At 43.2% G+C, this 23,911-nt stretch overlaps 1 protein-coding gene and 1 non-coding gene across 6 annotated transcripts in view; one reads left to right on the top strand and one right to left on the bottom strand.

The window, feature by feature from the left end:
- The window catches only part of LOC121274754 (clathrin heavy chain linker domain-containing protein 1-like), a 161,224-nt gene that overhangs the window by 37,271 nt on the left and 100,042 nt on the right, over nucleotides 1–23,911 (bottom strand). For 3 of the 5 annotated variants that reach the window (XM_041182100.1, XM_041182117.1, XM_041182128.1), the window contains 2 exons: nucleotides 22,730–22,909; nucleotides 17,431–17,949 (listed from right to left, as the gene is read on the bottom strand). In XM_041182100.1, coding sequence (XP_041038034.1) covers nucleotides 17,741–17,949; nucleotides 22,730–22,909 — 389 coding nt within the window. In that variant the 3' untranslated portion in view covers nucleotides 17,431–17,740. Of the gene's footprint in view, nucleotides 1–17,430; nucleotides 17,950–22,729; nucleotides 22,910–23,911 lie in introns of those variants that run through there. The other 2 variants (XM_041182107.1, XM_041182110.1) reach the window with 1 other exon arrangement.
- Nucleotides 15,413–15,485, top strand: trnaf-gaa. The gene has a single exon. It is a non-coding gene; the product is annotated as a tRNA-Phe (tRNA).

The following is a 23,911-nucleotide window of genomic DNA, read 5'->3' as shown; positions in this document are numbered from 1 at the left end:
ATGAGACTCCCCCCCTACTCCCAAGGGACTACGCCCATGACAGGAACTCCCCAGCACATGGGATTCCCCCATCCCCATGGGCCTCTGCCCCCTGCCAGGCCAGATTGTCACCCTCTCCACCTGCCCTTTGCCAGGCACGACTATCACCCCCACCCCTACAAGCCTGGCGTAACTCAACCTGACATCCTCTGAGGCCTGACACCCGCCACCCCCGAGACCCGACAACCCCACCCAACGCCTGACACATGCCCTCCCCCAACCACCAGGGTCTGACCCGACCTGAGGCCCAACACTACCCTGCACCCCCCACCCCAGAGAACCAACATCCCCCAGAGCCCAACACCTTCCCCCACAGGCCTGACACCCTCCGCCACCGAGGCCTGACACTCTTCTCCCCCCGCCAAGATAAGACCCGCCCCAACCCGACTCAGCCTGACCACCCCCCACTGTAAGGCCCAATGGCCAAAGCCCACACCCCCTCCCGACCTCCCAGCCCCGATCTTCCCAGCCCCCTGACCTCCCTCCCGCCGGCACTTGTGAGTGACTCAAGATGTAAGAGTCATGCAAGCTCCCAGAGTACCTCACACAAACCTGCATAATCTCCTTTTGGTGGTCAGCTGCATTTTGAGAGTATGGAAGCCTTTTCTATTGATAAATCTTATTGGCTGCTGCCAGGGAGTTTTTAAGGAAACGCCTGTGCAATCAATGGCACCCTGCACTTATGGGAAGCCAGAGGTCGCTGAAAAGCCTACTGCTCTGGCAGCCTGGCTGGTTTCATCCAGAGAGAACTGGAGGTAATTATGTGCCTTATTGAAAAGGGAATCGGTAACCTCCCTTATGCATTTATGAATAGGGGATCGTGATATTCCACAGAGGTCCCCAGTGGAGCCTTGGAATGAGCCACTTGCAAAAACATTGAGCGTGGCGGTCACTTTTAGAGTATCTGGCAATGGATGGCCTCCCAGTCCCTGCGGCTTCAGATCTTCCGATGAATGTTGCAGATGTGAGCCACCACATCCCATGACAAGTGAAGGCGTCTGCAGCACTGTCTCCCGCTCATCCTCAAGTATGAGAGGTGTCTTTGGTACACCCTGGGTTACACCAAATGCTTCTGTGGAATTGGTCTCTCTTCCTCGGTTTCTGAGGCTTCAAGGGGCCCTGTTGGCCAATGTTCCCCTGGGCGAGTCCCTTCCGTTAGCCCTGCCCAATGATGATGGGCCCTTCTTATCCTCTTCACTTGATTAAAGGCCATCAAGAAAGCAGCATTTCCTGCAGCCTACATTCTGCACTCCTCCTTCTGTCTGTGGAACAATAGGTGAGAGACATGACTGCACCTCACCCTGCAATGATCACTTTCCATCACCAAGCTAGGCAGCCTTTGGGCTGCCCTCATTCCATACATTCCATCACCAGGTCCTCCCCTAAAGCTGAAGCACATCCTGAAGGGTAACAGGTAGCTGAGTTTCACCCCACCACCCCTGCAGCAACACCGCACCCCCCCCCCCCCAAATGACCACACCCCTGGCATGATAGCACATTCACAAAAGGAGTTGGATCTGGGTGAGTACAGCCATATGCTATTGTCAATCTCAGTCAGGGCACTGTCAGGCTGCCTCGTTTTGAATAGCCTAGAGCCCAGCCTTACACTAATTTAATGACTGCAGGTGTTGAGCCCTGTAAGCCCTGAACATCCCAACTCTAATATGTCAGGTTGTCTGGAACATGTAGCATATGTACCGCAGCCATGGCCCCTTAACAGCTTGATTCTTCTGACCTTTTCATATTCCTCTGTGATGTACAAATGGTTAATCATACCAAATCAAAATTTTCCCCAAACCTTAATGGATTCTAGCAAGAATGCACACCATGAGTTAAGGTGCCAATTCCTTCAATTGGTATTTGAATTCTCCTAACATGTCTCAGCTGAGCCTTGATCTCCATGTTCTGAACTGGTAATTATTAGGTTGCCTCTTCAATCAGCCCAGAAGTGCAGAAGTCGACTCCTCCCACAAGCCTTCAGACCCTTCCCGTTGCAATTTCATTTCCAAGATTATTTTCCTCATGCATCATTCCATTGGGCTGTCAAGATGGTGCTGCTCTGATTCTATTTTGAGACCAGCTTCTAATCCTGTCCTGTTACCGTCCAAGTCCCTGCTATCCCCCTCGAAGCTCAACATGTAAAAATTTCCATTCACTCTCCTACCTCCACCTTTAACCCTGGAGCCCATTGTCATTGTAATCAATATCCCTGTTCTCCCCCGAACCATTTTCTGTTGATGTCCCCATGCCCCATGTTGACCTCACCCCTCCCCATCTTGAGGTCTTATTGATAGTGACCTGCAAATACCCCCCACCGTCATGAGACCAGCGACGACCCCCCCTTACTTACCAGTTCCCCATTGTGTTTGTTTTAAGTTCCTCCCTCCCTTTCACCTCTTGATGCACACTTACTTCTAGGATGTTATTTGTATCCTCCTCAGTGAAACCAGATGCAAAATATCCGTTCAATTCATCGCCTTTTCCTTATTTTCCATTATTAATTCCCCAGACTCAGATTCATTTCGCAGAGGACCCTCATTCTATTTACTTACTCTATTCTTTTTAAATACCTGTAGTTGCATAAGGGTATGCCTGTGGACGTGTGAGAAAATGTTAAGTTTTAAACTTCTGTTTAGTTAAAACACCTCAATATTATTCTTTTGCACCACTTTCCTTCCTTGCCCATTTTTAGCTGCTGGTTGGCAAATCACCTTTTAACTTGTTTCATGATGGACAGGAAGACATAAAATTACGTGCACCAGTTGGGAATGTTCAAGGAGTGCTTTGTGCCAATGTCACTTTGAGGCAGGGTGGGAGAGGCGGAGGCAGGAAGTATGGCCGTTGCATGTACTGGTGCAACCTAAGTGAACTTTGCATTATTAAGGGCATACCTGACAGTAATGTGAGCAGTTTGGTGCTGCACTGCCCTTGTCATCCTCCTCAGAATTGTTCAAAGAGGATCTGAGTTCTTTGCCTTGTTCTTCTTGCAGTTCCAAACCTAGCAGCTGCACAATGTTGTGCAGAGTGCAGTACACCATGATCATTTTGGAGACCCTGGTTGTTGAGTACTGAAGGGAGACTCCAGAGCTGTCTAAGCACTTGAAGTGGATTTTCAGCAAGTTAATGGTTCATTTGATCACACATCTGGTGGTCATATGATATCAACTGTAGTGCCCTTGGGCTTCATTAGGATTTTGGCCATGTGTCACAGCCAAACTTAAAGTCGGTATCCCTTAATTTCACAGTAGGCATCCCTTATCTGCTTGCAGGTCCAAAGATATGAGGGAGCTTGGACCGCCATAAGATGAAAACATTATGGTAGCTTCCCGGGAATCTTGTCCACAACTGCAGGAAGATGTTTTTATGATTGCACTTCAGCTACATATTGTTGAAGTAGAAGCCCTTACTCCTGGTTCATCTGGAGATGCCTAAAGTGCCAAGTTGGTGCACTTGATGATGCTTTGCAACTATGGGAAGCCCCAGAGCTGCAAACCTACCTATTCTGACTGGAGTCATCATAGTGAAGTTGACATAATTACTACCTTATGCACTTGTTGGTTGTTAACTGAGAAATCCTTGATAGATCTCTGGCAGAGCCCTGGAAGAATGTGGAGGCAGAAAGTTGAGGGAGGTGGTTTTGTAGTACAAGGGTGTTCAGCAAAGCAAGGGTTAATGTGGGACTGGAGAACAGTACTGCTCATGCCATGATGTAGAGAGTCAGATGATGGTAGACTATGTGCAGCAGATTCTGGAAGGAGCCAGCATGGAGACAGCACCCATGCAGGTCAAGTGCCTTCAATATGTATATAGGTGAGGATTTTTCCTTTGCTGGGCGGGCTCGTCAGGGGTGTGGCGGGTGTCGGGAAGCTGGACAAGGAACCCAGAATCTCAAAGCATGAAGAAGTAAAAAACTGTAGCATGGCCTGAGAGAAGTGCACCTAAATTAAAGACACAGTTGTAAATCACCTAAAAAATATGCTCCATTGCAGATGTGGAGGCTGAAGGACTCCACCAGGGCTTGTGGAGCTCTATTGCCAGACCTGATGAAATGTAGAGTCAAGGGACCTTGATAAATCACAACAAGGTTCAGCAAAATTCAAAAAAGGAACAAAAAGGCTGGAAAGCAGAAGAATCTACTGTGCAAATGAAAAGAAGAACCCGAGTGAATGCAGCTTCAAGAGACCTAGCCAAATCCCAAGAAGGGTGAGCAAAATACAATAAAAAATCGAAATTATCCTTTAAAATAGGCAACAATCAGGATCAGCATGTCCAGAGCACTGATGCAAGATAACTGCAGCAGTGGGTCCATAGCCAACACCATAAGACTGAAGCAGTGACTTCTTAGAGTCCAGTCCAGCACAACTAAAGGAAAAAAATGTTTTTAAAAATGGCAGGCAGAGTCAAAAAATGGCCTTCCTGTTAATTCCTGAGCTTGGAGGGTCAGGTACCTGGCCCAAACAACTTGTTTTGACATTGCCTGGAGAAGCGATTAGTTTGAAAAAAAACAGCCCCGTTGGTGCAGTGGGAGCCCGCCAAAACCCCACAAGCGTGGGAAGATCAAAGAAAAGAAAAAGAAAGCAGCTGCAGAACCATTTTGAAGAGAAAAAAATTAAAGAAGTATTCACCTGTTATAAAAAATCAGCTATGGATATTAAATTAAAAATACCAGGCCAGTTTAGGCTAAGGCAAGGGCCAAACCAGACCTAAAATTGGGAGTCTTGGAGAAGAAAATATTTAGCTTACAGGAGTATATCATGATTAAGTAAGAAATCATTAAAAATGCATGCTAATACATTTTTATATTGGTTTGTGCATTTACAGATGGAGTAATCTTAAGACAAGGTATAGATGAATACTCAACCACATTTGGCGAGATATTGAAAGCCTTTGGTAAATATTTTAAACTCCATGTTGTGGAGATCATAGACCTTAAAAAAAGGTCTAGAACATCCTCAATAAAATGAGGGAGACAGAAGACCCCAGAGTGAAGGAGGCAGAAGACTCAAGGCTGAAGGAGACAAGAGATCCCAGGCCAATGGAGACAATACCTAAGTAAAACACAAGACGGTCACAGACCATGTCAGTGAATTGCATGATCCAAAGAGTTTAGTGCAGAAGAAGGAAGAGGTTGAGGAGCAGCCGAAAAGCATAAAGGTAGGGCCTTTTGAAAATGTTGACATATCACTCAAACTGCAACAGCAGTGGCAGTGCAGAGTGAGCAGCTGGCTGTGAATGGAGGAAGGATTTGTCAGCTAACCCAAAAGAAACAAAACCTGCAAAAAGAAAATGAAACAATCCCACAGAAAAATGTTGATATGAAAACTGAGTTAGAAGAACTCAACCAAAATTATAGCCAGGCAAACAGCAGGCAGAACAGATACTCTAAGAAGTCACTGCCTTGAAGAATCAATACCTAGCCCTGGATAAACACGAGGAGCTAAAGAAAATGTTGAATTCTATTTGAGAGAAAGCTGCATTTGAACTATCAGTAATGACAAAACAATGCACTGAAGTGCAGCATGAGTTGGCAAGTGGTCAACAAGAAAATAAACGTCGACAGTTGAAAGAATAGCTGATTGTCCTTCATGAACGAATGCAGAATGAGTACGTAATCCTTCAGTAGCATGAAAAAATGAAGACTACCTTGCAGAGCAGAATGGAAGAACAGAAGAAGGAATTTGAGGAGATTCTGTTGAATTACAAGAAAATCAAGATGAAGCAATTGAGTGTCACAAAAAAAGGAATACCTGTTGAAGGATCTTCACATTCTACAGGGATCCCTTAGGTCAAAGTATGTTCCTTTGGAAAATTACAAAAAAAATGCAAAACAAATTCTGAATGCACTGAAGAGCTAGTTGGCAGAGAAGACTTAACAATGTTCTATATTCTGAGGGGAAGCAAGAGGTACAAGAAAGAGACTGAAGAGCTGAAGAACAAGCTGAATGGAAAAGAGAAGGAATTGAAAGGAAAATCCATAGGACTTTCCAAGCTTATACTGAAGCCATAAGTAGCACACCTACAGATCTGAAACAATTTAAGGCTTCACCAGAGACAGACCTGGCTAAAAGTGAAAACAAAATGAAGGACAAGGATGAAGCCCTGCTGCAGGCGGAGAAAGGTAAGACAGAAATAAGATTGGAAAATGTAAATCCGGTGCTGAAATTCAAGGAACTAGAAGAAACAGAACTGAATGGCTCAAACGTACTGAGAACCATTGAGTTGGTGGAAAATTGAGGGCCGTAACCTCCGATCTTGCCAGCATTGGATTGGGGGCGGTGGGGGATGGGAGGAGGGTGGGGTGGGGGGCAAGATGCGCTGGAGAATCCCTTTCGGAACTTCACAAGTAAGGCTTTGCATGGAAATTTCTCAGAAGTGCAAACTTTCTCTGGACAACTGTCATGTGCTGGGAACCATCCGAAAATGTGAGTTAAATCATAAACTTCAGATGGTTCCGGCTGTGTTACACAAATAGTTATCCAGAAAAGGTTAGAAGAATTAAAACCTCTTCTAACTTCTAGATAACTATTGTAAAGACCCAGACTGAACCCCTCACACCACCTTACACCAGGAGACTCCCCCCACACCCCCCTGACCTGACCCAACCTGACACCCTCCCAACACCCAGGCCCAACACCCCTCCTACCCAACCCGACCTCCTCCCACAGGCCCCCAGCGAACTGATCTGGCCCAATGCCCCACACCCACCCCCGACCTCCAACGCCCCCGACCTGAGGTCCGGCCCACCCCCCCCACCCCACCCGAGGTCCAATCCTCCCCATCCCACCCGATTTCCGATCCCCCCGACCTCTGATCTCCACCCACACCCCCAAATCCTATCCACTTACCTTAGCCTTTCTCCCTGGCCTGTTAATTTCAATGGGACCTTTAACTTTACCTGGTTTACAGTAGCTAGTGCTGTAAAAAAGGGGGCGTGTCCCTTCTTCAATTCGACTCTGCTGGACTGCGACACCGGGCCTTGAGGACAGCTGTGCTGCCTGGATCTCACTTGACCTGAGTCCGGATGTCGGGCGAGACAAACATAAGAAATTTAGTGTAAGTAATTGGGCACAGGGGGGCAATCCGACGCTGATTGCCACTCTGAGGAAGTTATGGCCCTAAATGGCTGAAATGAAAATCAACAAACTAGAATGCCAAGAAAAAGTTGAACAGTTGCAAGAGAAAGTAGAAGTTCTCACAAAGGACCATGAACGGTCTCAGAAACAACTAGCAGAAGTAAAATTACAGAATGTGAGCTTGAAGAACAGCACAAAGAAATTAGGCTCTGCTAAGGAAAAGCTATTCAGTGTAGAGAACCAACTTTCACAAACGAAAGATGAATGTGCTAATGAAGAGTTAGAACTGGGTGAACTTCAAGCATCAGAGTTATCTAGTAAGCGTTGTGAAAATACCAATTAAATTCTTGAACTCCGATCCAATATGAAGAACGTGAAAAGTAAGATGTGCAGTATAAAAAAGCAATCCAGGCTTAAAAGCAGATAACCCTGAAACAATAATAACTGATCTCACCAGAGTAGTTGCTGAGGTGAATGAAAAGTTTCATAACCTTGAAAAAGGATTGGAAAATTAAAGAGTAAACAAATATTTGGCTGAAATTGTACAAGTGGAAATAAAGGATCCATTTTTGAAACGTCCAGCACGAACATGGCAGACCCTATGGAGAAAGAAAATCTAAGTCTACTCTAGGAAGGAATGGAGTGAACATTCCTTTCAGCAGGAACGGGACAAACCCACAGTGTCCGAACAAAGCAGACATGTTGTCAATAAAGAGAAAAGCAACTCGGAGGAGCGCAAAAAGTAAATCAAATGGAGACAACCAAGTACCAGAAACACAGAATACTACAATTTCAAGACCAAGGCAGCTGAGATTACCATTCCTCCAAATGTGACAGAACGAGATCTGCAAAAATTGTCAAACCTCCAGACCATCTGAATTTATAAAGTCAGAGATTCAAGTGAGGGAGAAGGGGTATCAAGTAAAGATTGTATTGTAAATTTATTTGGGTAAGAACTTGGGGGGAGGTTTAGCATAAGAGTGTACAGGCAGAGCAATGGTTAATATGGGACTTGAGAACAATAATGCCCATGGTATGATTTAGAGAGTCACATGATGTTAGACCATGTGTAGAAGAGTATGGAAGGGGCCAGCATGGAGATAGCACCCATGCAGGGCTGTACCTTGGAGATGTATATAGTTATCGGTTACCAATAAATGGTTTATGTTTATCTATACAAGCCTCCAGACCTCTTTGGTGAGACACCAAACAACCTTACAACACTAACCTTTGGTAACACTTGACCATTAAATCCAACAAAAAGCAGGTCTTCCTCAAGACTGCAGAATGGTAGCATAGTGGTAATGTTGCAGGACCAGTACTCAGAAGCCTCGACTAATGCTTGGGAGACAAGAGTTAAAATCCCACCGTGGCATCTTGGGGCATTTAAATTCAATTAAATAAATCAGGATTGAAAAGCTAGTTTCAGTAATGGCAACAACGAAACTACCATAAAACCTAATCTGGTCCACCAATGTCCTTTAGGGAAGGAAATCTGCTGTATCTACTCAGTCTGACTTCCGTGCGACTCCAGCATTTGGTTGATGCTTAGCTGCCCTGTAAAATTGTCTAACAAGCCATTCATTTGCTTCAAACCACTTCAGAGAAGTTGAATATGAATAAAATTGGACAGACTGCCTCAACATTGACCTAGGCACTGGATACTACAAAGACATACCCAGCCCAGTCGACCCAACAAAATCTTCCTCACTAATTTCAGGAGACTTGTGAAAAAATCGGGAGAGCTGTCCACAGACCAGTCAAGTAACAGTCTGACATAAGCATACTCATTGAATCAGACCTTATAGCCAATGTCCCAGACTCCTCCACTATCCTCCCTGGCTATGTCCTGTCCCACTGGCATATATTATGATCTCCATAAAGACCGTTAATTTTTTCAAAAGAAAGGAATCCCCACAATCCACCAAGAGAAAGAAAACCACTGGACAAGGATTCACTTTTCAAAATTTTTATGTGACAAACTTACTGAAATCAACATAATTCAATGCTAATTAATAGGTGAAGGATATTTCAAAGAAAAAGATAAATTCACTTTAAATAATTGATACAACAAAGATATACCTCACATAGTTACAAAAACTTTCATTACTTCCCACACACATGTGACATCACATGTAATCTCATAGTCGCCAGCATCTTCCAGTCGGCAAGCAGGGCGGGGTCCGCTTGCCGACACGTAAAATGATGTGGGGTGACATCGGGCATGCGTCCGGACATCACCCCGTGTCATTTAGATTGTCAGTTTGGCAGGCACGCATCTGTTTCGGCCATTACAAAACCAACTGAACTCGTTAATGGACCTGCCCATCCAACCTTAAGATCAGCAGGCAGGCCAGGAGCCCAGATGAGCTTGTGAAGAAACATGAAAACTCATCCACAGGCGGGATGAGCTTTCATGAGTGATTTTAAAAATGCAGAATATTTTACAATAAAAGTTATGGACATGCCCCAGCTCATGTGACAGTGGCTCATGAGGGCACATGGCAAGGAAATTTTTTCCTAATCTTTATTGAAAGTTTTAAATTGGTGCCGATCTCCCTGAGGCAGCACTTTGCCTCAGGGAGATCTGTGCCCTCTTTTGCGCGCATGCATGCGAAAGAGCGTACTCCTGCTTGAGGGAATCCCCCACCCCCTCCCACCCACACAGGGAGTGCATAGCACTTCCTGGCGCTCACCATGCTGGGCGGGCCTTAATTGGCCCAGCCACGTAAAATGGCAGTGCGCCGGTCAGAAGTGCGCACACTCGCACCCGCTCCTGCACTTCCCCCCGATGGGGCGAAAATGTTACCCAGTCTTTCCAACTCAGCCTTTATTTTGTAGGATCACTCACTTACCATGCAATCGTTTTTGGCCCTTCAGTCGCATTTACCTGCAGCCATGTTCCATCTGAAGTCTCTGGATACAGTTAGCAAAAACAAAGCACATATCTATGAACTCTTTCTCACTCATTCATGACAGTCCTGTTGGTATAGAATCCCTGGAGAGGAGATTTCCTTCTCCAACCTCTTTAAATTATCTGAAGGACTCTGGCACCATTTCCACAACAGCAATGGGTATTATCCAATCCACAATCCCTTGCTCTTCCTACCTTCAGTGTTCTGTCTTTTCCCGGCTATATTACACACACAGTAATGCAGTCTCTGCTCTATTCTTAGAGACCTGCTTCAACACCAGGATCTGTTCGAAGACTGCCATATAAAAATAACTGACCCATTCAGGGTCAGTTTTCTCTTTCCACAAATTCCCAGTGTTCTGAATTGCCTAATAGAAAAAAGGCTGAAACCCAACCCCACTTGCAATTAGCTTTCTATTTACACTTTGCTTCATAGCTGTTCACCCCATGGCAACCCCGGGTTACATGGGCATTTCTTGGAACTTAATGATGCCATAATCAGGAAACCAATTAACACTCTTTCAAAATACTCCTCAGCATATTTTATTGTTAAAGGGACACGGCACAAGAAAATGCAGGCTTTTCTCCGCATAAGGGTCATCATACATGGAGGTACAGTGGGAGTCCTCAACACTGACTCTGGACCCCATGAAGTTTCATGACATCAGGTCAAACATGGACAAAGAAACCTCCTGTTGATTACCACCTACCTCCCTCTACTGATTAATCATCATTCCTCCACATTTAACACCAGTTGGAGAGGGACAGGGGATAGCAAGGGTACAGAATGTACTCTGGGTGAGGGTCTTCAATATTTATCAACAATTGATCTGGCCTTGGCGTGAAGGACATTTCTGTGGCAGATGCTGAGACAACCAACATGATGGTAAATCCTACCTTGTCCTCATCAATCTACCTATCACAGATACATCTGTCCATGTCAGTATTGATAGGAGTAAGTATCACACAGTCCTTGTAGACAAAAATTCCTCTCTTCACACTGAGGACACCCTCCATTTTGTAGTGTGGTACTGCCACAGTTCTAATTGGGATAGATTTAGAAAACATCTAAAAGCTCAAAATTGGGCTATCAGCAGCTGCAGAATTGTATTCCACCTCAATCAGTAAGTTCATGACCTGGCATGTCCCTCACTCTACATCTATCAAGAAGACTGACCCTGGTTCAATGAGGGCTGCAGGACAGCACACAAGCAGAAGCATCAGGCATACCTGAAAATGAGGTGCTAACCTGGTCAAGATACAATACAGGACTACAAGCATGCTGAATAGGAAGCACCATTCTATAGATAAAGCTAAGCAATTTCACAATCAAAGGATCAGATCAAAGCTCAGCAGTTTTGCCACATCCTGTCACGGACGGTGTTGGGTAATTAAGCAACTAATGGGAGGAGGAGGTTCCATGAATATGATGGCAGAGCCCAGTAGTGCAAAAGGCAAGGATGAAGTGTTTGCAATGATCTTCAATCACAAATGCCGAGTTGATGATCCACCTCGACCCTCTCCTGAGGTCCCAGCATCCCAGATGCCTGGTCTTCAGGCAATTTGATTCACTCCACATGATATCAGAAAACAGCTGAAGGCACTGATTACAGCAAAGTTTATGGGGCCTAACCATATCTTGAAGGTAATGCTGAAGAATTGAACTCCAGAACTACCTGTGCCCTTAGCCAAGCTATTTCAGTACTGCTATAACACTAGCATCTACCTGACAATGTGGAAAATTGCCTAGGTATGTCCTGCCCACAAAAAGCAGGACAAATCCACTCTGGCCAATCACCATCCCACAAGTCTATTCTCAGTAATCAACAGTGTGATGAGAGGTGGTATCAACCTTCGTATCTAGTGGTGCTTCCTCATCAATAATCTGTTCATTAATACTCAGTTTAGTTCCAACAGGACTACTTGGCTTTAGACCTTATCAATACCTTGGTCCAAACATGGGCAAGAGTTGAATTCCAGGTGTGAAGTGAGAGTGACTGCCCTTGCCATTAAGAGAGCATTTGATAGAGTAAGGCATCAAGAAGTACCAGTAAAATTGATATAATTGGAATCAGAGGAAACTTTCCACTGGCTGGAGTCATTCTTAGCACAAAGGAAGATGGTTGTAGTTGTTGAAGACCAATCATCTCAGCCTCGGGACTTTGCTGCAGAAATTCCTCAGGGCAGCATCCATGGTCTAACATCTTCAGCTGCTTTATCAATGACCTTTCCTTCATTATAAGGAGAGGACATATTAGGCAAGTTTTCTGTTCCAATCTTATCTCCTCAGATAATGAGGCAGTCTGTGCCCGAACAGAAAGACCTGGACAATGGTTTGGACTGATAATTGTCAAGTAACATTCATGCCACACAAATGACAGGCAATATATCTTTAAAAGGAGAGAATCTAACCATTTCCTCTTGGCTTCTCAACAGCATTATTGTCACTGAATCCCCCAATATCAACATCCCGAGGGCTTATCACTGACCAAAATGCTAATTGCATCAGCCACATAAAAACTGTGGCTACAAGAGCAGGTCAGGGGCTGAGAATTCTGCAGCAAATTACTCACGTCCTGATTCTCCAAAGCCTGCCCACTATCTACAAGGTACAAATCAGGAGTGTGATGGATTACTGCCAACTTACCTCAATGGGTGCAGCTCCAATAACATTCAAGAAGCTTGACACCATTCAGGATAACTCAGCCCTTGTAACTGGCACCTCACCCACTACCTTAAGCATTCACTCCCTCCATAGTGGCAACGAGTGCCATTTACATGATGCACTGCAGCAATCCACGAAGATTCCTTCAACATCACTTTCAACCCGTGACCTCTATTGTATAGCAAAACGAGGGCAGCAGGCACATGGGAACACCACCACTTGGAAGTTCCCCTCCAAGTCACTCACCATTCTGTCTTGGAAATATATCACTGTTCCTTCACTGTCGCTGGGTCAAAATCCTGGAACTCCCTTCCTAACAGCACTGTGGATGTACCTACACCACAAGAACTGCCACAGTTCAAGAAGGCAGCTCACCACCACCTTCTCAAGGCAACTAGGGACGGGCAATAAATGTTGGTCCAGCCAGCGAAGCTGGTCCACATCCTGTGAATAAATAAAGAAAAAGCTCCTTTCAAGTCACACACCATCCTGACTTGGAATATATCACCATCCTTCACTCCCATTGAATCAACAGCACCGAGGGTGCACCTAAACCATATGGAATGCAGTGGTTCAAGAAGACTCACCACCATCTTCTCTAGGGCAATTAGAAATAGGCAATAAACGCTGGCCTTTCCAGCAATGCCCACATCCACTGAACGAATAAATGTAAGTCTGCCATTACCTGAGCCCTCTGAGGCACTGCTGTTCAGACATGCCAAGGAATTCAGCCTCCGCCAGTCGTATGGGTAATGTTTTCTGCAAGTTGCGCTTATCTTTGCTGCTTCCATCTGTGCTGCACCCCTTCTCTGTTGCTGTCATCTCTTTTGGTCATATACAGGTCTCTGTACAGAAGGCTTTTGCTCATGGTGGTCATATTGGTCCTCTTCTGAGATCCAAACTAAGGTAGCCATTTTGCCAGCCATTTTGTTGTAATCTGAAGTATTGACAATAAGCTCTCAGCAAAACTACCATGAACAAATCCTTTCTGATTAGTTGGTAAGAAAACAGGTGTGAGTACCATGTATTTATTGCGGTATTTCCATGAGATTGATTCAACTCCCTCAATTACTATTGTGTTCTTGTTTAGCCTTCACTGGTGAGTTTTAGGAAGGCTAGGATACCCGTGGATGGGCATTAAAAGTCAGTTGAATTATTGTTCTAACTGAACAATTCACATATATTAATAGGCAACCTATCCCCCACAGAGGTTGCATGCAAGCAGCCTAACTCACACCAGTTAAACCCAGAAAGGGCAGATTGGAGCCAGTTTCACTGACATTTTTGCCAGTTTTAACCTACCACTGCCCTCAAACTTACATATTCCTCCAAGTTAAAATCCCCCCCATGAATTCATGTGCTACATGGACTATTACGCAACAGCAAACAGCTTCTCCTGTTAGCATTAGTCCAGTAGACCAGTAGCCACTTCCTAGACTGCAGTCATATTGCCTTTACTTTATGGCAATTCACAAAATCCCCATTATGACACTCAATTAGAAAAAGAATATTTGAAAGTATAGAAAAGTAGAGATATGGAAAGAATATAATTGATTGAGGATGACAATGGATGAAAGGATACAATTAAGATTGAGGATCGGAAATACGTGGCTATGTTTACAGAAACAAAGATTGTTAATTTAGGATTAGTGCTGAAAGTATAAAGAAGGTTAGGAGAAACATTTTTATGTAAAAGATTAATGGACTATGGAAAGCATTACCATAGGTGAGTACTGAAGTTGCACTGAACACAATGTTTAAAAGGAAGTTAGTCAAGTATTTGAAGAAAAATATTAAAGGGTACAAAGAATGAGCAGAAAAATAAGGCTAGAATAGATAGCACTATAAAGGTAGCAATGGCACAGGAATTATTGCCCAAAGTGGACCACTTTCATGCTTAAATTTTTATGATTACAATTACCAGAAACAAAAACAACTTGAAATATTTAAATGTGTTTAAAATTAGAATGTATGTGGCGCAGAATAAAGTAAGTGCTGTTTAAGAAATGAAGCAGTTTTCTCTCAGCTGTTAAACAAAAATGCTGTGAAAAGAAATCACCATATCTATTTCTCTGTAATATCTGTGCAGCATGGTAGAGGATTTTTAAGTCTGATAATATTGAGGTCTCATAAAAAAAATTAATTAATAATCTTGATGTGAAATATTAGCTGGTTAAAAAAAAAGAAAAGTTCCTGCTCTAAGAATAAAGTCTTGGCCCGTCTGATCCTAACTTGCTTTTAATTAGAAGGAAAGAGTAATATTATCATTAATAAATTACTTTTTAAATTACTTCTATTGCTTCTTTTTAGCTATCCAGAACCAAATAAAATTCCCCAAATAAAAGAGATTCTTCTCCCAGATCTGTCAATATCATCAGGTCAGGGGACTCCAAGAAAAAAATGGACCTGTGTTCCTGTTATTTGGCCCCATTATTATTGAGAACATACAGTAAAATAAAAATTAAACATTTTTTTTATACATTGCAGACCACATCAGTGCCACTTTTCCACCATATAATAATACTGCCCCAAGAGAAAAAGGGAGAAGAAAATTGGTGAGATTAGAAAACAGTTAAATAGCAGTGGTATCAATCTATCAGCAATTACATTGTCAAGGTCTAATAACAACCATCTTGTTCACTGGCAATGACATTGTATAGCAATTACATTATTAAGACAACTGCATTGTTAAACAGGTGACAGGCATTGGCTCACCTATAAACAGTAATAGCTCAGTTGGGAGAGCATTAGACTGAAGATCTAAAGGTTCCTGGTTCAATCCTGGGTTTTGGCACAGAACTGCAAATGCAATCGCCTAACCACCCCCAGTTCTGTGTGTGCTGTTTGATAGTTGTCGGTGCCAATATAATGCTCTGGGGGGAAGGGAACTGGGAGTCTGTCACTCTGTTGAGTTGGCTGCAGAATAAACCTACTTGAGGTAAAAGATCAGACTCATCCTTCCTTTATATGCAATTATTGGAGTTAACAGTTGGCACTATTTCTTTTTTGCTCTATTCCACATGTTTCTCCCCTCTCCTCTCCTGAAATTATTTATTCCTCTCTGGGATACAAAGGGCGATAATGCAATGTTGGGGCACTGGCAACCTGCCAGGTGCTCCTATGTCGGTACAAGCACCCATACAAAAACTACATGGCAAGGGTTTTAGCACACAACGCATGACATAATGGGAATGCACATATGGCCATCCTTCACATTTGGTTACTGTTTAGTCTGCAGCCTTGGCATAATTAGCTGAATTTGGCACATGTTTAACAGGAATCTTCTGCTGGTACTTGTATATATAATTCCTCTATTTCATTTTGAAATTAATTATTAATACTTCTGGTTTTCATAGAGTAGACCATTTGGCCCTTTGAACTTGCTCTGCCATTCAACGAGATCATGGCTGATCATCACCTTCCTGCACTATTCCCATATTCTTTATTATTTTTAGTACCCAAAAAGCTATCATCAAAGTGTCTTGAATATACTCAGTGATTGACCATCCACAGCTATCTGGTAAGAGGACTCCAAAGGTTCACAACTCTTAAGAACCCTCAAGTCCCTTAAGAATCTTATGCACTTCAATTAGATCACATGTCATTCTTCTAAACTCTAATCATCTACTCAATCATTTCTCATAGGACAATCCCTTCATCCCAGGAATCAGTGACTGGTTAGTTACAGATACTTTTTCCGGATCTTACTCAGAGTTGTCTTCTGGAACTTGTCGCTGTGGCCAGTCTTCTCCTGCCTGATCCATGGCAAGACTCAATATATGTGATATATTGTGTTTTCCATGGGAAAATTGATTAATTGAGTGCACTCACAAAGCACTGAATTGACAAGAACTTCCAGTTTTACACTGTTAATCTTACAGTACAAGAACTTGAAGAAGAGATACCTTGTTTTAACAGAATGCTCAGTTCAAAATTACTAATAAATGCCTTTATTGGCTTTGAAAAGTTAATTTTATATTGGTGAAATGTCATTATTTTCCATTATAATAAAACTCATTTTATTTTTAAAGCTTGGTTATATTTTAATTTCTATCTTAATTCAATACTGATCTCTTATTCCACTGTTGGAACATTTAAATGAAAACTGATTGTGTGCTTTTAACTTGCTAGTTTGCTGCATTTGAGAATATTTCATTGATTGGCTATTTACCCTGCTTTCTGAAATCACTACTGCAGGATGCCTGAAGATCCTTTTACTTGGCATTAGATTTAAATTGCCATTGGGAAAGGGGAAGTCTGTGCCATAATGATCATTGCATCTTGGTGGGTTGTTTTCTTCTAGGTCAGTGACAAATGTCACTTGGATAAGTCAGTGGCATTAAAGTTTAAGGAAGTTCACCAGGTGTGCACAGGTCCACAATACCATAAATGTTTCATGATTGCATTCTTGCATGTTCTGTGCGCCCTCTACCTAACAGGTCCCAGCATGATGTTGGTGAGATGGTAGCTAATGTACAGCAACACATTACAGTTTAAAAAGTAAAGTATATTTTATTGGATAAATGTGAATTTGGTTCAGTTAGCACCACGCTTACTTCTGTGACAGAGGATTGTGGGTACAATTTAACACAATCTGGCTACGGTATAGTGCTGAGGAAGTGCTGCATTGTCAGAGATGCATCTTTTGAATGAGAAATTAAACTTCAATCCCCTCTACTTATTCAACTGATGTAAAAGATCCCATGGCATCATTCAAACAATGAGGACTTCTTTCAATGTTCTGGGCAACATAAATGCTTTATTTACCACTTAAACGTAACAGCTTATCTGGTCGTTAATTTATTTACTATACGTGGAGCCTTGCTGTGCACAAATTGTCTGCAGTGTTTGCCAACATAACAGTAAACCATTGATTATAAAGCACTGTAGCATGTCTTGAGGATGTGATAAGCTGCAATATATAAAACTACATGAGTTGAAAAATGACTTGTACCATCTTAGTAATATGTCCATCTTTCAGTGGAATGCTATAAAACATGCATTGTTTTAAATGAAGTATAAATCCTGCAAATCTTCAGTAAGTCTGAACTATAAGAAAATATGTTCCATTAATCTTGCATCATTATTATCATCATCAGCTGTAATTGTTATTACTGTTCCTCCTTCTTGTGACGTGAGCACAGCAAAAATGCTGTCTGCCACTGCATTGTAGCTATGAGCGTTGCATGCATACGCAATCTCCTGCCAATCTTCCAGTGTACAATCAATGTCATTAAGGATGGCCTGTTCCATAGCACCTAAGTATGTACATGATTATAATAATAGTTTAGTTTAAATCAATTTTTCACAACATTGATATCACTATTAAATTTACCCCATTGTACTAGAAAAGAGGAAATTAAGTGGAAATCTGGTCTTCATCATTATTACCTTTTTTGTTCATTGAAAGGATGTGGGCTTCGCTGGCTATGCCAGCATTTATTGTCCATTCTTGATTGCCCTTGGGAAGGTGGTGGTGAGCTGCCTTCTTGAACAGCTACAGTCCATGTGGTGAATGTACACCCACAGCACTGTTAGGGAAGGAGTTCCAGGGTTTTGACCCAGCGACAATAAAGGAACGGTGTTATATATCCAAGTCAGAATGGTGGGCGGCTTGGAGGGGAATGTCCAGGTGGTGGTGTTCCCATGTGTCTGCTGCTCTTGTCCATCTAGATGGTAGTGGTCGTGGGTTTGGGAGGTGCTGCCTAAGGAGCCTTGGTGAGTTTCTGCAGTGCACTTTGTAGATGGTACACACTGTTGCTACTGTGAGCCAGTGGTGGAGGGAATGAATGTTTGTTCATGTGGTGCCAATCAAGAGTGTTGCTTTGTCCTGGACGGTGTCAAGCTTCTTGGGTGTTGTTGGAGTTGCACTCATCCAGGCAAGGGAGACTATTCCATCACACTCCTGACTTGTGTAGACTGTGGACAGGCTTTGGGGAGTCAGGAGGTGAGTTACTCACCATAGGATTCTTAGCCTCTGACCTGGTCTTGTAATCACAGTATTTATATGGCTAGTCCAGTTCAGTTTCTGGTCAATGAAAACACCCAGGATGTTGATAGTGGGGGATTCTGTGATGGTAATGCCATTGAATGTCAAGGGGCGATGATTAGATTCTCTCTTGTTGGAGATGGTCATTGCCTGGCATTTGTGTGGTGCAAATGTTACTTGCTACTTGTCAGCCCAAGCCTGGATGTTGTCCAGGTCTTGCTGCATTTGGACAAGGGCTTCAGTATCTGAGGAGTCACAAATGGTGCTGAATATTGTGCAATCATCAGTGAACATCCCCACTTCTGACCTTATGATGGAGGGAAGGTCATTGATGAAACAGCTGAAGGTGGTTGGGCCTAGGACATTACCCTGAGGAACCCCTGCAGTGATGTCCTGAGCTGAGATGACTGACCTCCAACAACCACACCAACTTTGTTAGTGCTAGGTGTGACTCCAACCAGCAGAGAGTTGTCCCCCTGATTCCCATTGACTCCAGCTTTGCTAGGGCTCCTTGATGCCACACTCAGTCAAATGCTGCCTTGATGTCAAGAGCAGTCACTCTCATCTCACCTCGGGAGTTCAGCTCTTTTGTCCATGTTTGAACCAAGGCTGTAATGAGGTCAGAAGCTGAGTGGCCCTGGCAGAACCCAAACTGAGCACCAGTGAGCAGGTTATTGCTAATCAAGTGCTGCTTGATTGCACTGTTGATGATCCCTTCCATCACTTTACTGATGATCAAGAGTAGACTGATGGAGCGGTAATTGGCCAGGTTGGATTTGTCCTGCTTTTTGCGTACAGGACATAATTTTCCACATTGCCGGGTGGATGCCAGTGTTGTGGCTGTACTAGAACAGCTTGGCTAGGGGTAAGGCAAGTTCTGGAGCACAAGTCTTCAGTACTATTGCCAGAATATTGTCAGGGCCCAAGATAGTTCATCCATTTGGCATTTCTGGCTGAAGATTGTAGCAAATGCTTCAGCCTTATCTTTTGCACAGATGTGCTGGGGTCTCCCATGAGGATGAAGATATTTGTGCAGCCTCCTCCTCCAGTGAATTGTTTAATTGTCCACACCATTCACGACTGGATTTGGCAGGATTGCAGAGATCTGATCCGTTAGTTGTGGAATCGCTTAGCTCTGTCTATCACTTGCTGCTTATGCTGTTTGACACTCAAGTAGTCCTGTGCTGTAGCTTCACCAGGTTGACACCTCATTGTTAGGTATACCTGGTGCTGCTCCTGGCATGCCCTCCTGCACTCTTCATTAAACCAGGTTTGATCCCCTGGCTTGGTGATTTTGTTAGAGTGGGGGATATGCGGGGTCATGAGGGTACAGATTGTGGATGAATACAATTCTACTGCTGCTGATGGCCCACAGCATCTCATGGTTGCCTAGTCTTGGGTTGCTTGATCTGTTCGAAGTCCATCCCGTTTAGCACAGTGGTAGTGCCATATAACACGATGGAAGGTCTCTTCAATGTGAAGACAGGACTCGTCTCCACAAGGACTGTGGATGGTCACTCCTACTGATACTGTCATGGACAGATGCATCAGCGGCAAGCAGATTGGTGAGAATTTGCTCAAGTGTGTTTTTCCCTCTTGTTGGTTCCCTCAGCACTTGCCGCAGACCCAGTCTAACAGTTATGTCATTTAGGACTCGACCAGCTTGGTCAGTAGTGGTGCTACTGAGCCATTCCTGGTGATGGACATCAAAGTCCCCCAACCAGAGTACATTCTGCATACTGTGGTGTTCAACCAGGAGTACTGATTCATCAGCTGAAGTGGTGTGGAGGGGGGCAGGCCAGTACATGGTAATCATAAGGAAGTTTCCTTGCCCATGTTTGATCTGATGACATAAGACATCATAGGGCCTGGAGTCGATGTTGCGGACTCCTTCCCGACTTTATACCACTGTGCCGTCACCTCTGCTGGATCTGTCCTGCTGGTAGGACAGGACATACCCAGGGATTGTGATGGTGGTGCCTGGGACATTGTCTGTAAGGTATGATTCCATGAATACGACCAAATCAGGCTTGACTAGTCTGTAAGACAGCTTTCCCAATATTGCCACAAGCCCTCAGATGTTTGCAGAGTCAACAGGGCTGAGTTTGCCATTGGCCTTTCCGGTACCTGGTTCGATGCTGGGTGCTCCATCTGGTTTCATTCCATTGAGGCTTTTTAGTGGTTTGATACAAATGAATAGCTTGTTAGGCCATTTCAGAGGGCATTTAAGTGTCAACCACATTGCTGTGGGTCTGGAGTCACATGTAGGATGGCAGATTTCCTTCCCTAAAGGGCATTAGTGAACCGGATAGTTTTTTACGACAATCATTTCATAGTCATCGTTAGACTTTTAATTCCAGATTTTTATTGAATTCAAATTTCATCAATTGATTTGAACCCTGGGTCTCTGGATTACTAGTCCAGCGACAATACCACTATGCCACCACCTCCCCTGGCTCTGAACTTCCTCATTGACAGAACTTACGTCCATAGAGGGTCTCTGGTAGCTTTCCAAGATTCTTTTTACACAAAAACTAACTTGGTTAAAACTTCACTGTCCACACCTGCCTTCAAGTAATGTTGTTCTTTCATTTCTCTGATCTTCTATAATCTTCATTGGTTCGCTGTCCCAAAATACTGAATTTAAAATTCTTGTACTTTTTTACCAATCCCTCTATGCCTCAGAACCACTTTGCTCTGTATCTTCATCCAGTCTTACGTTCAAGCCTTTAGTCTATACAACTTCAACTTTCATTAAAAAATCTGCTTCATGGTGGTGCTGCACAGCAGTGACATGGGTTTCGGATTGTTCTCCATTTAGCTTTTAAGCTTTTTTAAATTTTCATTTTTCTCTTTAGCTTCTCTTTCTCTACATATTTTAATTAAAGTTTTGCTCTGTGATAGGCTAATTTTATTTCTTTTATTGTTATCATTCACCTATATGTTATTTTTTATTGAATGAGCAAGGTACCCAAAATGAATTTGTTTCAACAATAAAGTGAATTGAAAAATAAATGAAAATGTTAACCTAATATGCACCCCTCTCCTGGAATTCACCAGAGTGGCAGATCTTTGAGCTGTCTATGTCCTATACTGTGGATTCTGTCCCATTTGAACCAGCTGTTAAATTTTAGTTGGTTGTGGGCCATTGTGGGCAGATCCATTGCATCACCACTCTTACCATGTCAACAGGGTGTCAAAAGTTGTGAAGACCCCCTCCTTTCCTAGTTGAAGTGGTTCCAATCAAAGCTGAAGAGATGAAAAAAAATTTTTGTTCTGCCCATTTCAATCCTTGGAGGACTCCACTCTGTCTTGCAGAACAGAATGGCTCAAGCCTGCAGCTGCCACTGATTGGCTCTTGCAGACACAGGAAACCTTCCCTGGTTATGTATGTGAAAGTCAGGATAGGATGTCTGGTCTTGGGCAAGAGTAAACCTGGGAATTTCAGGCATAAGTGTTTGAATACATAATTCCCTAAAAGTATAATACTTGATCAATAAAGCCATAAAAGAGGGCAGCAGCATTTTGGATTTTATAGGTGAAGCATGGAATACAAGAATAAAGTAATTATAACTTTGTACAAAACACATTTGTCACCTTCAGATTCGACCATTTCAATGTTTCCCTTGTCAGTTTCCATCTTTCACCCACCACAAACTTAAGTTTATCCAAAACTCTGCTGGTTTAACCTAATTCACACCAAGTCTGGTTCACCCAACATCCTGTGTTTGCTGACCTATACTGACCCCTGGTCCAGAATAAGAGAGGTTTTAAAATCAACGTCCTTTGTGGTAATCTTGGCTTTCTGTGCATCCCCTATTTCCATTTCACTACCATTGGCGGCCATGCTTCCAACCATTTAAGTCCGATACTCTGGGATTCCTTCCTCAATGTCTGTTTTCTTCAAGACACTCCTTAAAACTTAAATCTCTCTGTTGAAGCTTTGTGTTAGCGGTCCTAATGTCTCCTTTTTCTCTGTGTCAATTTCTATCTTGTGAAGTGCCTTGGGATGTTGTAATATGTTAAAGGAGTTAAATAAATGTGCTTACCTTGGCCAGAATCATATATTTCCTTCAGAAGATGGAATCCAACTTCCTTGTGATCATTTGAGATCAGCCACAATACCGCAATCCTGATTGAGAGAACTGCTGGATTTCCATTCCATTCATGGGTCAGACACAGAATAAGTTCGGTATTTGGGCACTTGTTCAACAAGAATAAATAATCATCTTGGAGGAAAACAAACAAAACACAAGACATTAGAAAGGGTCAACACAAGGCAGACTAACAGCACATCAAATTGGATACGAGACCAACATGCAACAGAATGTATCAAGAAGCTATCATCCATTTTGTGCCACTGCCCGAGATTAATTTCAACACTGATTCTTTTGAAACAGGAAGTAGTTTAAGCAGAAACTTCTGCAACTTTTAAGGTAAGAAAGTAGAAAACATTTGAAACAGAGGAAAATTCAGGGCTATGGGGAAAGAAACAGGAGATTAGTTTTGATTTGCTGTAGCAAAGAGTTGGAACAAGCTCAAAGATTGGATTGTCTTCTTCTGTGCTGCAAACTATGACTATAATAGTGTGGCTAGAGTTAACATTCATGGTTCTTGACAAGGAAGTTCAAATCCCTCACACTGGACAGGGAGGTAAGTTCAGATTTCTGAGGAATTTGGGCAAAGAACCTGTGATTCTATCCATTTATATGGGCTGTTTATATTCCAGTGAGGGGAGGTGGGAAGGGTGGGGAATTGCCATGCATGGATCTTTTACCCATGACCTCAATCTGAAGTGGGGGAGGGGGGAGGGGGTAGTGGGGGAGTTCCTGCGCTTCTCTAGTAAATTCAACCTTTCACATTAGTGCTGTTGTGAGTTAATTTGAAACATATGAAAAGGACCCAACCTCTACTTGGAAAGGAAATAGAATGCAAAGGGGATCAATTACCTTCCAGTGAGAACAGCTTGTTATGTTCACAGCAAAAGACGTGTAGAGATTCATTTTGGGAGCTTCATCAAACCTGCTCTTCAAGATTAGGGCAGCATGGTGTCATTCCACCATTCTGGTTGGTGGTATGGTATGGGCACCACTGATGCACCTTTGCAAGCTCACAAAAGCCACATTCCTGGAATTTGGGCAACAGTCTCCAGCTTGGAGAAAAATTGCATTGTTTTTACACGCTACTAGCAAAAATGTAGTGGAGTAGATCCTCAGGAATTTCAGGGCTTG

The sequence above is a fragment of the Carcharodon carcharias genome, chromosome 2 (genome assembly GCF_017639515.1).
Source record: "Carcharodon carcharias isolate sCarCar2 chromosome 2, sCarCar2.pri, whole genome shotgun sequence".
Taxonomy (NCBI): Eukaryota; Metazoa; Chordata; class Chondrichthyes; order Lamniformes; family Lamnidae; genus Carcharodon; species Carcharodon carcharias.
This window is presented reverse-complemented; position numbering and strand designations above follow the sequence as displayed.